The sequence below is a fragment of the Apis mellifera genome, linkage group LG13 (assembly GCF_003254395.2).
Source record: "Apis mellifera strain DH4 linkage group LG13, Amel_HAv3.1, whole genome shotgun sequence".
Lineage (NCBI taxonomy): Eukaryota > Metazoa > Arthropoda > Insecta > Hymenoptera > Apidae > Apis > Apis mellifera.
This window is the reverse complement of record NC_037650.1, coordinates 10503584-10522919: the sequence shown is the minus strand read 5'-3', so window position 1 is coordinate 10522919 and position 19336 is coordinate 10503584. Positions and strand designations below refer to the sequence as shown.

The 19336-nt window shown below is 32.9% G+C and overlaps 1 protein-coding gene across 8 annotated transcripts in view; it reads left to right on the top strand.

The window, feature by feature from the left end:
- The window catches only part of LOC724962, a 64420-nt gene that overhangs the window by 10848 nt on the left and 34236 nt on the right, over positions 1-19336 (top strand). For all 8 annotated transcript variants that reach the window (XR_003305994.1, XR_003305993.1, XM_026444814.1 and 5 more), the window contains 2 exons: positions 7112-7554; positions 15323-15615. Coding sequence is in view for 6 of the 8 variants with exons in the window: in XM_026444814.1 (XP_026300599.1) it covers positions 7112-7554; positions 15323-15615 (736 nt within the window). In the remaining 2 variants the exon portion in view is untranslated. The remainder of the gene's footprint in view (positions 1-7111; positions 7555-15322; positions 15616-19336) is intronic.

Here is a 19336-nt window from a genome sequence, read left to right as displayed (position 1 = left end):
TCTTAAAGTTTCGTAATTTTTTTTTTTAAGTTTCAAGTTCAATCGGGAAGTTTTGTGTAGGAATCTGGAATCGAGTTTCGTTTTATTTTTCCCGATAAAGAAAACAATGAATTTTTTAATTTTCGCGTATATTTTTGGAATAGAAAATTTTAAATTTGATCAAAAGGAACAGAAATAGCGTTGTAGCGTTCGTTTGGGAAAAGAAATATTTATTTATTTATTTATTTTATTCTTTTTTTTTGTAGGATAAAGCGAGGATAACTGTGTAGCAAAAAAAAAAAATTTTTTTTCGAAAAATGTTTTCCACTCGAAGCTTTGTTTTCGAGAAAAAAAGGTGCGTGAAAACTTGTTGAATATAAAAGAATTTGGCTAATTTTGGATACGATTGAAAATAATAGAAAAATATACGATAAAATATTTTTGTTTTAAATTTTTGTTTTCAACAAATTGTACAAAAATAATCCATGCTCGACATTACACACGTAACAAATAGTTCGATTAAATTTATATTTGAAAACTTTTTACGATACAACAGAAAGGAACGAATAAAATTGTATAGTCTTGCAAAAATTTTTGCATTATAAAATGTTCAACTTCATCTATTTACAAAAAGTTAATAATCATCGATTTATTATATCTCTATATTTCTACATCACACGACAAATAATCGATAATTCACTTTCACTTGTTTATTTACAAAAGAATTTTCAAATTATAAAAAAAAAAGAATCGTGAAGATTTAGAAAAAGCATAAAAGAATCTACCAAGATGCTTTAACGTACAAGAGTACATGTATAAAAGAATTCATCGTTAATTCGTCGCACATTGTTTCTCTCGATCCGATTTCCCCTCGTGTGACGAGTACACGAAGCAGCAAATCAGAACCGGATTAAGAATTAACGAAAAGCTGTCGAAGTCTCTGGAAAGGAGCACGGTTTTGTGTCGTGTAGCATCTTAGACGTAGTGTCTCTCGTCCCATTCTGTCCCCTTTCTCTCCGCATTTAAGAAGAAAATTGAATCCCCGACACGACGAACATCATTGACTGAAAACGAACCTCCATAGATCTCTCGTTCCGATTCCGGCGCACCTATATTACCAACAGAGATGAACGGATGTTTCGCTCGAAACGACTTCATTAGGCACTTTGGAACGCATTGGAAAACAATTTTCGCGAATTAAAGGATAATCTTTGCGCAAATCGAATCGAGAATTCCTCTTCTTCTCGAGTCTGTTTATCTTTTTTTTTTTTTTTTTTTTCTTAATATCTTTTTTTCGAATAAGACAAGATAAGATAACAATTGCGCGAATATTATTTGACGTATATTATTTGATGAATATATGAATACGATGTGAACACATTTGATAATAAATTGAAAACGATTGAATTATAAAACGAGATTATTATTCGATGATCAATATAATAAATTCTTTATATTTGATATCGTTTAATTCAAATTGATATAAATTAGATATAAATTTCAAACGATTTAACATAGGAAAGAGTGTAATGAAAGGATTCTCTTGAATTTTCTTTCCATTATCAGCAAACTTTTTTTTTACCTTCATACGCTGAATCCTGAAAGAAAATTTCTTCCTCCGATCTGCACTTACACCATAAAACTTTCTCGTTTCCCCCTTTTTCCCATTCAATCTCTTAATTTTCATGGATCTTGACTAAAATTTCTCTTGTAAACTTTAACTTCTTCATTCAATATAGAACTTTCTCATCGCTCATCGTCCTTTCCCCTCTGCCCTGCCCCCCTCCCTTCCCCCAATTTTCTCGATGTTTTTTTTTTTTCTCTCCGTTTTTTTCCCGCACATTTTTATTCCCCAACTTTCGAAACCTGTTTCTCGAATTGTTGTTTTATCCCTTATTGCATATCCTTCTCGAACAACTCGGGCAACTTCTTCCAAATTCCATCTTCATGTTCCTCGTCTTTCTCTCGGAACACCCGATGTTTTTTAAATGAGAATTCGGTACTCATTGGAACTTCAATAATAATAGAAATATTTTAGAAGAATATCTCGATAAAATTTTCTTCTACAATAACAATAATAACAGTAATTTTTCTTTTTGTTTTTTTTTTTTTTTTTTATCGAAGTTGTTCCTAAACTATCCCAGTAGTAATTCACCTTTAACTTTAAACTAGGCGAACTATACTTGGCAATTTTTCTACTCTTACTATGCACTGTTTTCTTTTCTTTCTTTTTTTTTTTTCCTCTTTTGTTTCTCTCACTCACGATGCAGCCGTTCCTAAAAACTTTTGATGGTCTTACATTCTCTTCGAGTTCACGAGATAATCCCTAGCATTCGGTCGAAACATTTCTCTTTCACAGCTGTAACGTACCAAGCCAATATACGTCAATCGTACCTTTTACTATTCTTTGCCTTATTAAGATTATCGTGGTTATTTTTAAAAAACAAAGAAACATTATCAAAGATGTAATATATATCGATCGTTATTCAGAAATATTTCATTGTTTTTATTTAAATGATGCAATTATACGGATAAAAAAAGAAAGAAATACAAATCCTGAGTTCGAGGCTTCGTTTTCGAGTTTTCGAGTATAAAATTGGTCAATTTTAAAGAAGAAGAAAATTTAAAGGTGAAAATTTCTCGTTTATTTCTTTCGAAAGAAGAATTTTCAATTTTCAAGAAGCGTTGAAAAGATTGAGAAATTTGAAAATTCGATCTTTCTCGAGTACTTTCTGGAAACTGAGAAAATTTCACTCGGATTCTGGAAAATTTAAAGTTTCCTTGTGCGCAAAATCCTTCATTAAACACCATATTGGCCAGAATTATTTTAATATTTACGTGTAATTTTCGAGTTTCGAGAAGATATTATCAATATCCCCGTACAGGGAGTCTCAAATGGGTTAATCAAAGTTCCCTTATAAACACTGTTAATCATATTTCGTAAACTTAATCATCCGTGTTATATCTGTCCAATGGGATTTCACTTTCAGAGATACATTACGTCATAAATAGAATAAAATTACGTTTCGCTGAGAATCGCTCTTGACGGTTATTAACGTGCGATAAAGAAGATTTCTTGCAAGGGAGGGCAAAAGTGAATTCGTAATTAAATAAATTATTTCGAATGTTTCCTTTATCACATATAAAATATATATTAGATTATTTGATAAACGTTCGATTTTGTTATTATTAATTTCCAAAATTTTTTTAAATCCATTTATATCCTCTAATCATCCGATTTATTTCAACTCTTAATTGCTCAAATCAGAACCATTGAAAACATTTCATACAAAGCTCAAATACACAGTTCCACCATCATCTCCAAACTCTGCATTGTCCCAATTTCATCCGGTTCCTCTCTATTTGACCAGTTACATACAGTATATACATACATATACATACACACACACATGCATACATATATACGTATATCTAAACGTTGCTTCGTTCCAGCTCTACAATTTCTCATCGAATATTTCGTTCAATTTTCCGAAATTCATAAATCTTAACACTTATCGAAAATCGTACGAATCGTTTAAGATTTTATTGGAATACGAGATTGTTTCGTCCGATCGTTTCTTCTAATCTTAACGAAATTTCCTTGACCGAAATATTGTACAAATCTTGCTATACACTCTGAGCTTCAAAGACTGTCGTTTCAAAAACATTTTATCAAGAATAAAGAACCGACGAATAACGAAATAACGTTTCCGTTTCTACGAATATTTCACGAATACTTTACTCTCCAAACCGTGAACAGTACATTGAACACGAAGAAGCAACATTATCATCCATTTTATAACAACATAACCTTCACTCGATGCTCGATCGGAAAGGAAGTTCGAAAACGCTCGGTCGAGAATATTACTCGATCGATAAGCGGAGGATCTCTCGTTGAGAAAATTTTATTTCGTCATTTATAGATTTCGAAATGATTACTCCTTTTCGTGGCGCGTCTTCGTAGAATTTCCGTTTAACAGAATCTTAACAGAAACGTTTAATCTCGAAACGATCGCGGCAAGCGTAAATTCTGTTACGTCGAGTTTCGTCGAACCCAATCGTTGGAATGGCAATCGTCCTGTTAACGTCCTGATCAATCGGCCTTCGAGGACCGCCGTTAATCTCGCCCCGTGTATGCAATTTACGATAATCTTGAGGAATCTGACCCGGGAAACGGGGCGGGGAAATTGACCCTTAGCGATCGAGAAATTGGTTGGCTCGCCAAATTTACGAGTTTTTGGACGAAAGTTAAAAGGTTAGAAGGAAAAAGAAAGAAAAAAAATAGTAGCGTTGTTATCGCGAGACTCGATGAGATTCGAGATGAGACTCGTGTAAAATGTTTGCCGCTCCCCTCCAACAGTTGATGAGAATTTTACTTTGAGGATTTCTTCTAATTTCACGGATATTTGATCGTGAAAAGGAATTGAGAATCTTGCGGCAGAGTTTTTTGAGTTATTAACGCGTTGTATCGCGATGTATGAGCTGCGAAAATAATGAATTCAACGAAAGAAACGAGGCCAACTTTCCACTCGTTTTAACTTTTCGAAACTGTTGTTCTTATTATTGTTTTTTTGCTCTCTCTCTCTCTCTCTCTCTCTCTCTCTCTCTCTCTCTCGTATCAATTTATCGAAGAGTTAAATTTCGAACTAACTAACTAACAATTCTTTCCATACGGTTTAAATCTAATTTTTAGGTTTTACTAAACGACGTATCGGTTTATCGAGAGAACGAGATTTCTCGAATTTATTTATATTTATATATGCGTTTAAAAATTGTATTCAAAAGTTGAGTTTATCTACAAGTCTATTATCTGTTCAAGTTTCTAACCTAACCTAACCTAAAATATTACAAAAAATTAAGAAAAAAGAATATTTTCAAACACATTTTTTTATACGACAAAATAAAAATTTTTATATGTTTTCCTTAATTATATTAATTATTAATTTTATTCTATGTTAATCAACATTTATATCAAATTATATGAATTATAACACAATAATAATATAATAATACAACATTTCTCCAAGATAACCGAAAACTTCATTTCAACGAGTTTGTAACGATAATAAAAACAGCTGTAAAATTATAAAATAATAACGTCACGATATAAAAGATGTTCCAAAATTAACACAAGATTTGAATTAAATATAAAAGAGAGTTTTTAAAATATTATTTTTAAAATATTGTTCAATAATGAAGACACATTGTTGTAACGCTCCATTTTTACTAACCTTAAATTCTCAACTGTCAAACTGTTCTTTTTTCAGGGTTGCCAACAACTTAATACAAAAATGGCGGCAAATTCAAATCTTGTGTTAATTTTGGGACACCCTTTATATATACATATAATTTGCATTTGCAAAATTGTCCACGATATAAACTACAAGTTTCTACCCACTTTGAAGCATTTTATTAACTGACCCGCATCGCGCCCAGTTTCGCAATTCGATACACCCCGTTGGGAATAGAGACAGTTGAGGAAGCGAGAGAGGCATTTGAATCGATCTAAATATCCCATCCGAATCGTTATATCGATGTCCACGCATTCCTCGCGTTTTCAAACGCTCTTCTTTTTTCTTTTTTTTTTTTTTTTCCTTAAGTTACGCTCTACGTGTATCAATATTTCCTAGTGACGCTAATAGCGTTGCAGTTTCCGTTCGACACGGCGCCGCGTATCGATCAATCTGCGAAGGATCGATTGGCAAGCTGAACCGGAATAGACGCGTTAATGGAGGATAAAAGAACGTTTGCCTCTTCTTTCTTTTTTTCCCCTTCCCTGTCTATATATCTCTCTCTCTCTCTTTCTCTATCTACATCTATATACATATCTCTCTCTCTCTCTTCCTTTCTTTTTTCTCTCCACGAGGCCAATTAGAAATCGACGAGTACCGACGGTCGATAAAATTGATGCGCGCGGGATTTCGAGAGGACGATATTGAATAATGACTTCGAAACATGGAAAGTGGAAGTGGAATGTATATATTTCTGTATACGCGGGTGTGTGCACGTGTATTTTCGAGATTTCTGGCAACCGAATTTTGACGGATCAAAGTTTCGATTTGAGGTTATGCATGGAAACGTATATAGTTAGAGTTAGAGTACTCGGCGGTGTGGAGCAGGGAGCTATTTTCAGACGGTTGTGTCACTTTCAACGTTATCGATTTGAAGCGGAATGAGATTAGAATAGGAATGGAAATTGGAATTTCGCGGGGGTCAATTAGAAATTGACGAGGATTGCAGAGACCAGTTCGAATATGTGCAAAATTGCCACACAATGGAAACATATATCGCGATGAAATTTCATCGGAAACGTGAATTTCTCGGATCGGATGTATATTTCGATCGTGATTAAGTTTTTTTTAAGTTTACGATCTTAAATATCATCATCGTGTAACTCGATATCGATATTATTTTTCTTTCTTGTTTTTTTGGATAATTTCGAAGGGACATAAAGGAATCGTAATTTTCGGTTAAATTAGAAATTATTTTATCGATTTGACAAATATGATTTCGCAATGACGTAAATGGCTCTCGGTAAATCTGAACGAGCGACATTGTGAAAGTGTCAGTGTCAATATCGATATCGTCGCTTGTTAATTGATCTCAGTTTTTAACGATTGAATCTGAATGAAGATGGAAAAATGAACGTTTAACGCTGTTTTTCCTTCCTTCTTTCTTTCTTTCTCCTCTTTCTTTTTCTTTTCATTCTTGTTTATTTTCGATCGCTTCTTCAAATTGCTTTTATCGAAGTTTGTCATTCGAGAAATATCACTTTTCGCACAGCTTTTTAAAGTTACTTCGCGAAATGGATATCGTTTGAATAATAAAGCTTTTTTTCTTTTTTTCTTCTTCTTTAAAGTTTCCTTCAACCAGAAATATCACGTACACGTGATAAATATCTGTTCGTTATGAAAAATATCGTCCAAGAAGTTCAAAGAAAAGATTAAAATTTGTCGAATCGAATCTTTTCACAAGATCAAGATCAAGTCTCGCTTCGCAAAAATCTTCTCAAAAACATCTCGTTTATTCTTAAATTATGCACGCAACAAGCTACAATTCGAGCAACGCAACCGCTTTCCAACCTATCATCGATTCTCCTTATTAATAAAAGCTTACCTGGTATGGGTGACAGGTGGACGTCTCGACTCAGGTGGATCTGCAAGCCGGTTTCGTGGCGCCAGCGGGCAGCATCAGCATCGACTGGGATCGTAGGGCGACCCCCCTTTACTCTCGCGAGGACATCAAGGAGCAGTATTGCATAACCAGCCGGCAATTGGACGCGGTCGAGAAGTCTGGGGGTGGGTTCTTCGGCTGCCTGTCGACCAGGGGCCCGTCGCCGTGCGCCTCTGCCAGAACCTCGATACTCTCCGCCTGCGTGAGGAGCGTGCCCAGCGATGAGAACCTCTGCGACGCCCCCTACCCCCGCCGATCCCTCCAGATCATGTATCGTCAACCTTACCCGACCTACTCGAGGGGTTTCTCTCGTTACGACTTGGAGGACGAAGCCGACTGGTTCGAGAGTTCCTACTTCAGGCGCAGACCGAGATCATTCTGCACCGTCCCCGATCCGAAAAGGTGAGTAGCTTTAAGATTTGTCTAAAATTTAATAGTTGATTTAAAGTCGCTTTGATAATTTATTGTTTGACGCGTAATTAATAGTTGTAAATTGTCGAGATTGTGCGAAAAACAAATTTATTACAATAACTACTATAATAGTCCAACTCTAGTTATTGGTAACACGAAAGTGAGTAGTTTTAGGCTTTGCTTAAAATTTAATAATTGATTTAAAGTCATTTTGATAATTTATTGTTTGACGTGTAATTAATAATTGGAAATAATTGTAAACTGTTGAGATTAAAAAACGAAAAACAGATTTACTATAATAGATCAACTGGTTGTTTTGCTTATTGAATAACACGAAGATGAATAGTTTTAGATTTTGCCTAAAATTTAATAGTTGAGTAAAGTTGATTCGAATAAAGTCACTTCGATAATTTATTATTCGACACGTAATTAATAATTGTAAATTGTTGAACTTGTGTGAAAAGCAAATCTATTATAATAGTTACTATAATAGCCCAACTCTGGTTATTGGTAAGATGAAGATGAGTAGTTTTAGGCTTTGCTTAAAATTTAATAATTGATTTGAAGTCATTTTGATAATTTATTATTTGACGTGTAATTAATAATTGGAAATAATTGTAAACTGTTGAGGTTAAAAAACGAAAAACAGATTTACTATAAGGTCAACTGGTTGTTTTGCTTATTGAATAACACGAAGAGTGAATATTTTTAGATTTTGCCTAAAATTTAATAATTGATTTAAAGTCACTTCGATAATTTATTAATTGTTCGACGCGTAATTAATAATTGGAAATAATTGTAAATTGTCAAGATTGTATGAAAAGTGGATCTATTATAATAACTATTATAATAGCCCAACTCTGGTTATTTTGCTTATTGGTAACACGAAGATGAATAGTTTTAGACTTTGCCTAAAATTTAATAGTTGAGTAAAGTTGATTCGAATAAAGTCACTTCGATAATTTATTGTTCAACACGTAATTAATAATTATAAACTGTTGAACTTGTGTGAAAAGCAAATCTATTATAATAGCCCAACTTTGGTTATTGGTAACATGAAGGTGAATAGTTTTAGGATTTGCCTAAAATTTAATAATCAGAAATAATTGTAAATTGTCGAGGTTGTATGAAAAGTGGATCTATTATAATAGCTACGAATAAATTATTTTTCAATTCTTTTTTTTCAATTCGGGTTAATGTCCAATTCTAATTATTTTATCTATTATTTATCTATATATTAACACAAAATTGAATGTTTTTAGATTTTGCTTAAAATTTAATAGTTGAGTAAAGTTGATTCGAATAAAGTCACTTTAATAATTTATTATTCGACGCATAATTAATACTTGGAAATAATTGTAAACTGTTGAGGTTATGTGAAAAGCAAATCTATTACAATAGCTACTATAATAGCCCAACTCTGGTTATTGGTAACACGAAGGTGAATAGTTTTAGGCTTTGCCTAAAATTTAATAGTTGATTTAAAGTCGGTTCGATAATTTATTAATTGTTCGACGCTTAATTAATACTTGAAAATAATTATAAACTGTTGAGGTTATGCGAAAAGCAGATTATTATAATAGCCAAACTCTGTTGTGTTGTTTTGCTTATTAAATAACACAAATGTGAATAATTTAAGATTTTTCCTAAAATTTAATAATTGATTTAAAGTCACTTCGATAATTTATTGTTCAACGCGTAATTAATAATTGCAAATAATTGTAAACTGTTGAGGTTATGCGAAAAACAGATTTACTGTAATAGCCCAACTTTGGTTGTTTTACTTATTGAATAACACGAAGATAAATAATTTTAGGCTTTGTCTAAAATTAAATAAAGTTTTCGAATAAAGTCATTTTAATAATTTATTAATTGTTCGACGCGTAATTAATAATTGGAAATAATTATAAACTGTCAAGGTTGTATGAAAAGTGGATACTATAATAACTACGAATAACGTATTTTTAACTTTTCCAATTCGGGTTAATGCCCATGCTGGTTGTTTTGCCTATTGGTAACACGAGGTCGGTGTATGGTTTCGTGTAACGAGGAGTATTTGAGCGGTGGAGCTCCGTTTACCTGTCGTCTGGGTTCAAAGAAGGTCATGTGATTAAGTTGTTCGTGCGGTAAGTTCGTGTGATAATCCTTTATATAGGCGTTCTGTTGCTCCGAGACGATCTTTCGAACATAATAATTGTGTAAGTTTCAGCGTAGCTTTACCTGTATCCAGTTCAAACGGTACAAAGTTGATACGTTTTAAGAGGAAGAGCAAGAAAGTTTTCTGAGATTTTTCTATCGGCGAGATCGTTTACCTTGTCGTTCAAAATTCTTTTCGCGTTTCAATTTTCAAGAAATCGATCGTCTGAAATGATTGGATATTATCATATACACTTTCCGCGCTGGATATTAATTCGAAAAATATTTTATATCGAAACAACGAACATGTAAATCTTTTTGATGGACGCCAAATGGGCCGTTACTTAGGAAGTGGATCAAAATGACAGAAAACCTGTTTCCATTTAAAATTAAAGTAATATGTATATTTGCCACGCTGTTTCGTGGATTATTTCAAGTTGGAAAATAGCTCGAGCGATTCCGTCATTATGGGACGGCGGGATGCGAGTAAGTCTCAACTTGGTTTTCGCTTACTCCCTTCAAGATGTTGCTCAGATCTTTGATTAAATTACGGTAATCCAAGCGACATTAGTCCAAATTGGGAAATTCACCCTGGAATCCACTTACTTGGGGTATACTTTTTGGAAAGTTATCGAATGGAATTAACAACTCGAAGAGATTGAGGAATGAAAGGAGAATTCTTATGAATGACGTGATACATTAAAATAAGAAATTTTAAAAAATTTGAAGAATCGATTATAATTATTTTTTGGAAATTCGTCCTGGGATTCACGAACTCGAAATATACTTTTTGAAAAAATACTTATCGAATGGAATTAACAATTCGAGGAAATTGAAAAATGAAACGAGAATTCTTATGAATGACGTGACACATTAAAATAAGAAACATTTTCAAAGATTATGATAATTTTTTGGAAAAATTGGGAAATTCACCCTGGAATTCGGGGTATACTTTTTGGAAAGTTATCGAATGGAATTAACAACTCGAAGAGATTGAGAAATGAAAGAAGAATTTTTATGATTATATAATATGATACATTAAAATAAGAAATATTTTCGAAGATTATGATCATTTTTTGGAAAAATTGAGAAATTCATCTCGGAATAATTTTGGAAAGTTATCGAATGAAATTAATAATTCGAAGAGATTGAGAAATAAAAAGAAAATTCTTATGAATGATGTGATACATTAAAATAAAAAATTTTAAAAAATTTTTGAAGATTCGATTGTGATCATCTTTCGAAAAAATAACTTTGAAAATATATATATAATCATATGACACACGTGTACGTAGAATTAATTTTCGCCAAAAATAATCATTTCGACGTAATTTTTCATTTATTTCCTAGCACAAATATTTCCTTATATCGAATATCGAGCGACAGACATAATTGGGTTTCGTCAAATATTTTTTGTTCGATTGTAATTTATCATTAGAATTTTTTTCCAGGAAAAACTTAAACAACAAAAATTCCATCGATCATTTCCACATTATTCTAGCTGCCTTTTCATTTATAACCATGGATTTAATCCCTGACGTGCTCACAGCTGTCACGAGTTGACGTAGTACGTTGACCAGCCTCTGATTGGTCGCGTCGCGTTCGCGTTAAAAAAAAGAAAAAATAATAATAACAATAAAAAAAAATTTTTAAAAATATAAAACCCAGAAAAGAATCGAAATATATATATATATATATATATATATATATAAAAGATCGTGTCTCTCGATAGTGACAAACGGTAAAGAAGGAAAGATTCTTACCGACTCGTGGACCGCTCGTAATTAGTTAATATGGTATGGGAAAATTTAACACCGCGCCGCTTGCTGCATAACGATGATAATATTCCTCTGTACGTTGAACGTGGTTCGCCGCAGACCGATGAAATATCTCATCGTTCACGGTGCCACGATTCGAAGGCGCAAATATATTCCGAAACGATGGCAGAAGGGAATTAAAACGGATGGAACAAGGATGGTAAACTGCACGGTGTATCCCCGATCTTAGAATCTTGAAGAGAAGGATAGCTCGCTAAGTTTCGCTTCCTTTCCTTTCCTTCGACTTTCACTCGCGTGGCTCCGCTCGAAACTAAACTTCGTTATGGGACAGATTTTCGTGAGGGGAAACGAGAGAGTTTGACGGCGTGTTCCGTTTATTTCTGATTGCTGTCGCGTAGAGAAAGAGAGAGAGAAAGAGGAGCCTTGGTTGGCGTTGCTTCAAGGCCGTGGCCGATCGATGGAAAATTATGTTCCCCGAGCGTTCCACGCTGTATTTAGACATTGGTTACGCGTCGATGCGAAAAAGTGCGGAAATAAATGCAGACACGTGACCGACATCGATTTTTTTTCTTTTTTTTTTAATTGTTGCGTGAAGCATAGAATGATGTATTATTATACTTTGCAGTCGACGAGTGGCAGAAGGATAGGTTACATTTGGTGGATTCGTAAATAATAATAATTGGACAAATTTTGTTTATATTGTTTATATTTCTTATTATTTAAAAAAAAATTCTCTTTCTTCGTTTCTTCTTCATGAATGGTAAGCCAAGGTTTACAGCACAATTTAAAATAATATACGAAAAGAAATTAGAATAAAGTGAAAAATAAGAATAATTGTAAAATAAATAAACTAAAGCTAGAAAGAAAGTTTTCGTTAATTGATCTTTCATTTTTCTAAACTGATTAGAAACATAATCAGTTAATCTGTTTTGCATATTTTCTCTTTATATTAGAGAGGAACGCAGCAACGATATAGAGGAGGAAACGACGTAATTACCTGTTATTTTCAAATAAAATAGACCGAAGAGAAGAGCATAAAAAGCTAGCAAAACGACTTGTTATTTCCTCGGCATAAAGCTTCCTTAAGCGGACGCGGTAATCTATAAAACGAGTTGTTATTTTTTTTAAACGAACCTTTCACGACAGAATTGTAAAACCGGCTGCATATTTCCTCGAAACAAGCCTTCCTCGAAGGGACGTTAAATCCCACGGGACGATGCAAAAGGCGAAGCTATCGCATCTAACGTTAACGTTGCCCTAATAAAACCGATATCTTTCAAAAAATTGACAACGACGTTTCTCCTTAATCTCGCCAATTCGAGGAAAAATTAAAAAAAAACAAGGGAAGAAGAACAAAAAAGGTTAACTGAATTTAAAAAAAGTTAAAAACGATCCACCATTAAGAAAAGAAGATTTGTTAAGCTTGGATTTTTTCAACAACTCGAGTATTTTCAATGATTCATAGATGCTTAACGCTTTCTAAATCCAAATAGAACTCTCTCTTATTTGCACTTTCACGTAAAATAATGATTGGAGAGAAAAAACTAGGCAAAATCCACGACAATATTCCAGATCAATTAAAACTATACAGTTTTTCTTTCATCAAATTACAATTAAAATCATTCACAGTCGTTGTTTTATTCGAAGCTCGTAACATAAACGATCGTTAACAATCCTTATCAGATCTTAGCAGATGATAGACTAATAACACCACCAGTTTCAACATTCCAAAGTCATTTAGAGTTTGAAAAGAAAAAGCCAAGACAAAGTTAGCTCTTCCACCGAGAGAATTAAAAATGGCATAAACATAAAATTGTCTCTCGAAATTAATTTTCACTGAACGACACACGCGTACTGCGCTCTCCCGACGCAACGATCCAACAGGTGTCGCGGAAGAACGTTTCATAATCGCGTGACAATGGCGTTAACGATCTAAAGAAAGGTCGTCGCGTCGCGCTTTTTTATCAACGGATGACATTAGGACATGGAAGGACACGCGATGGATGCGACGGATGTTTAATTAACCGATAAATAGATTCGTTTTCCGGATTTCCTTTTTCTCCTCTCTCTCTCTCTTTTTTTTTTTATTTGTAATACAACATTGGCGTATAGATATCGCCACGCGTTCATACATTCTCGTTTCCATTGTTGCCGATCCTCACGTGTGACAGGCATTATCTTAGGGGAAAAGTGGGTGACGCCAGCCGTTGCTTCTGCGACGGTGCAACAACGACCCAGATAAATTGCATTTAGTCCCCTGGCTGGCTCTCGAGGGTGCCGTAATAACACCGACGATCAGGCCTCTCTCTCTCTCTCTCTCTCTCTCTCTCTCTCTCTCTCTCTCTCTCTGTTCTTCTGCTCTTTCTAATGTAAATTTTCTCTTCTCCTCCATCTTTGGTCCAATCGAGGGATTATATACGCAGTTTTATTCGTATCTATTTGTATTTTATTTTGCTTTCATTAGGCTTGAACGAAGCGAAAATTAATTTTCGGATTTAAGGATCAATTTTGTTCCAATTCAAGTCTTTCTTTTTTTTTTTTTTCAACTGTTTCTAAAAGTTCTCTCTTCCCTCCCTCTTTGGCGGGAAGCGTCCAATATTTGTGAAACAATATTTGACCAGCCCGCTTTGTTTCTCTTCGACGTTAGGATATATTCAGTCGTCTTTTTCACAAAGGTGCGTTCTTTCTTCTTTTCAGAGGTGTGTTTGTTGTCTCTTAAAATATCCTAGTCCCCCCTCCTTCCCTCCTTTTCCCCCCTTTTTTTACGTCTTTGAAAGCATAGGGAAAGCATTTGCGGCGTGTCGCGACGCTGTTGCTTCAAAGAAACGCCGAGGACGAGATTCTGCATTCTATATATATGTGGAAATCATATCGCGACAATTCAGATTATTCGCGATATATTATTATTTTATTATTTTATTATTATTATTATTTTTTCATGTTGTTTTTCCTCGTGACGAAACAGATTTTCCTTTTTTTCCATTGCATTACGAAAGTTCGACAAATTGAAAAATTGCAGGCCAATTAATAATTCACCAGAATTGGATGCATTAAAAAAAATGCTCGTCGAAAAAGTAACTAGTTAAAAATCTCGAATCTCACACAATTATTCTCGATTATTATCACATTTCGAACGATAAATTATTAAATTTTGCCTATACAACAATTTTGCCTATATATGCTAACGCACAATTGCAAAGTTGAGTAAATAATTGATTCGAAAAAAGAAAAAGAATATACAATCTAAGGGAAAATAGTGAGATGAGAATTTTGTCGATACAGATGCAACGATATATATACAATTGCAAAGTTAAGTAAATAATTGATTCGAAAAAGAAAAACAAAAAGAATATACAATCTTGTTTTATATCTAGGGGAAAATAGCGATATGAGAATTTTGCCGATACAGATGCAATGATATATGTATAATTGCAAAGTTGAGTAAATAATCGATTCGAAAAAAGAAACAGAATATACAATCTTATTTTATATCTAGGGAAAAATGGTGAATGAGAATTTTGCCGATACAAATGCAACGATATATGCACAATTGCAAAGATGAATAAATTAATTCGAAAAAGAAAAAGAATATACAATCTTATTTTATATCTAGGGGAAAATACAGATACAGATGCAACGATATATGCACAATCGCAAAGTTGAATAAATTGATTCGAAAAAGAAAAAGAATATACGATCTTATTTTATATCTAGGGGAAAATACAGATACAGATGCAACGATATATGCACAATTACAAAGTTGAATAAATTAATTCGAAAAAGAAAAAGAATCTTATTTTATATCTAGGGGAAAATGATGATACGAAAATTCTCTGTTTCCGTAGATACACGTGGCTTCCAGAGGACGAGGAATCGACCAAGTTGGAGGGTCCTCGGCCGGTGTTGCCCCCGGCCCCACCCCCACCCACGTCGCAAGCGCCGAAAACGAAACACGTGAGCTTCGCGAGATCGTACACCCTTACGTCGTTCGACGTCCCAAGGAGCAGAAGCCCGCCAAGGCCGCAGAACCAGGAACGCCTTATAGATTCCCAGCCAACGATGCAGAACGCCATGCTCCCCTCGGCCTTACCCTTGATGCATCCGTACGCCGCTAACGAGCCCCGAGTTATTGTCCTAGGTGAGTGAGGCCTCCGCTTTAAATGGACTAATTCGCGTTGTGGCCTCGCCTAATTGCCCTTAACTTGTTGTTCCTTTCGTGATACGAGGGAATGTGAAGGTGTTGAGATTGTCTCTCTCTCTCTCTGTCTTTTTCTTCTTTTCTCTCTCTCTCTCTCTCTCTCTCTCTTTGTTTATTATATTTTACTTTGAGAGATCGACGATGCGAGAGAGGGAGAGAGGAAGAGAGAGAATTTCAAGATGAAATATCTATAATGATTTATAATTTAAAGAATATTGAGTTAGAAAGAAATTGAGGTTATGTATAAATTTGGTGATAATTAAGGGTAAGAAGAGGTGATTTATAAAATGGTGGTAGTTGGTGATGAATAATGGAAGAGTTGATTAGAAACAGATAATCCTGAAGTTGTATATATTTTATTCTTATTTTTTACTTTAATGCAATAAAGATTGCATTGTTTATTTTTAATATATCATTAGAAATAAATTTCCTCTTCAATGATAGTTTAATTGATGATGGATACTGAAAGATTCGCTGATTAGATAATTTTGATTTTTTTGAAAGTTATTCATTTTTGGATATAGAAAATAAATTTAAAATTGATTCATATTTTATTCTTATTTTACTTTTGCAAAAAAGATTTTTGTTTTTCTTTAGTATATCATTAAAAATAAATTTCCTTTTTAATGATAGATTAATTGGGAAAGATTGATTAGAAACAGATAATTCTGAATTTGTACATATTTTATTCTTATTTTTTACTTTAATGCAATAAAGATTGCATTGTTTGTTTTTAGTATCACTAGAAATAAATTTCTTCTTTAATGATAGTTTAATTGATGATGGATACTCAAAGATTCGCTGATTAGATAATTCTGATTTTTTGAAAGTTATTCACTTTTGGATATAAAAAGTAAATTTAAAAATGATTACATATGTACTTTATTCTTATTTTACTTTAATGCAAAAAAGATTTTGTTTGTTTTTAAACGATCTTGTACATATAAAATTAAAATTTAAAAATTCCTTTTCAATAGTAGATTAATTGATAATGGATTGAAAATTCCTTGAAACAGATAATTCTGATTTCTTGAAAGTTATACGTTCATTCTTGGACAAAAGATTTTTGTTTATCTTTAGTATGTCATTAAAAATAAATTTCCTTTTTTAATGATAATAGATTAATAGATTATAAATAGATTATAAATAGATTAATTGGAGATAATCGAAGATTCATTGATTAGAAACAGATAATTCTGAATTTTTGAAAATTATTAATTTTTGAATGTAAATTTACAAATTTAAAAACTGATTGCATCTGTATTATATCTCTTATTTTAGTTTAACGCAAAAAAAGATCTTGTTTATTTTTACCTACACCTTTAAAAATAGACGTTCTCTTTAATGATAGATTAAAAAGTTCTCGATGAGAAGATCCTTACGTGCATAATTCCTTTTTCCAATCTTTCATCGCGAGAATCGATTTATTTCAAACTTGAATTAATTTTAATTGGAGCAGCCTGATCAGTAGACAAGGTTTTTTTTTTTTTTTAATAATAATAAGACGATATGAAAGGAGCGTAATGGCAACTCATTGAAATTTCCCTTACCTTCTATAAATCTCAGGATGCCATCTTCGAGGTCAATTTTCACGCGTTCATACTTTTTTACGGTTTACTCCCGCCATGAGACCCTTGGAAAGCATACACGTGCTCGCGTTATGTAACTAAATAGGTTCTCGAGTGTAACTTAAAACTAAAGCTGCACGTTGGATCAAAAGCGCTTTTTCTACAGAAAATGTTTCAATAGGAAATGGCTAGCTTTAAATTTGTCTTCCTTAAAAAAAAAAAAGAAAGAAAGAGTTGGTTCGTGACTTAAAAATGTCGAATTTCTCGTAATTAATATTATTTAGATCGATGATAATAATATTTTCAAATAATAAAAGAAATTTTTTTTTCAAACTTATATTATAAGATTATGCAAAATCTGATCGATCGAAAAGGGTTCTAATTTTTTTTTTTTTTACTAAAAACAAAAATATCGCAAATTAATGAAGCATTCATTCATCATTTTTAAGTTGGTTATAAATAAAGCTGATTATAATTTATAATTAAATTATAAAATAAACTGGTCAAAATTGTTTCGTATTTTATGGAATTCGAAGGATTTTTCTCAGTTGCAAAAAGATTTTCTTTTAAGGATGAGACACCTTTCGTTTATTAATAATTATAAAAAAAAAAATTATGATGACACGAGCACAAGCTTTGTTCTCACAGAGATGCTCTGCTACGTTCTTGATACGTAGAGATCTTCAGAGGAAAAAAGTCGGACGCCTTGATGACACTTCATCAATCATTCGTGATTAAGATATAGCCAGTCAAAAGTGAAATTGTTCTATTGTTTTGCCACGAGCCACGAAACAAATGTAAAAAGACGTGATCCATTACTTTCCATTTTACAAAAAGAAGAGAGAGAGAGAGAGAGAGAGAGAGAGAGAGAGAGAGAGAGAGAGAGAGAGAGAGAGAGAAGATTCAGTGTCAATTTTCGATTTTTTCTTCTTCCCAATTGAAAAAATTATTCTCTTTATTATCACTGATTTAACTCGATTAAAAATCAAAATACCAGTCGAATATATTTTTCTTGCGCTTGCCACTATCCGTTATACATCCCATATATTATATATACATATATATACATATATGTATGCATTTATTAACATAATATATCGATAAAGGATGAAATCAAATCAATATTCAAATAAATAATAAATAAGGGGAAAATTCTATGATTAACAAACGTCGATAATAACATGTGAATATATCGCGGAGAATCATATTTTATAACGTGACAACGAGGAAAGGAAAATTCATTGCACGTAAAATTCTGACTTTTTATATTCGTTGAAACAAAAAAAAAAAAAAAAAAGAAAGAAAGAAAGAAAGAAAGAAAAAAGAAAGGAAAAAAGGGAACAATATGAAAGCTCAACACCGTGAGGAGTTAACAGGACGTGTACCTCTCTCTCTCTCTCTCTCTCTCTCTCTCTCTCTCTCTCTCTCTCTCTCTCTCTCTCTCTCTCTCTCTCTCTCTCTCTCTCTTTCAACGGTAATGCAATATATATATATATATATATATATATATATATATATATATATATATACACGGTACATATTGAAAACATGATCGGCAATATGAGAGGAATGGAATACCTCGTAAATTCAATTTTTCTTCCATAAAATGACGAATAAAAAGGATCGACGTGAACGAGATACGTATCTATAAATAGTCGATTATTCGTATTTTAGTTCGATGTACGAAAAATACATCGAATTTTGCCTCGTACATAACGTGTATACACGTGCATTATTATCCTATAAGGAACAAGATCCAACTTTTACGCAAGTTTACGTTCAGAGCAAGTTTCGAGAAGATTTACAACTTACAAAATACATTATATAAATAAATAACAAGTTAACGTAATCCATCAATGGTCCAAGTGATTTAAAAAATTATCTCTAAATCCTTTGCCCGAAGTAAGACGGATCTTTGTTTAATCCGGTTCGATTACCCTCGAATTTAATTATCTTAATCGAATAATTTTTACCGATGAAGAATATCTTCGATATCCGGATCCTGATTTTCCACGATACGATAAAAATATTGAAACGAGCTACTCGAGTTCTTTGCCTTTTCAAAAATTCCACGAAGCAAGATTATTTTTTCT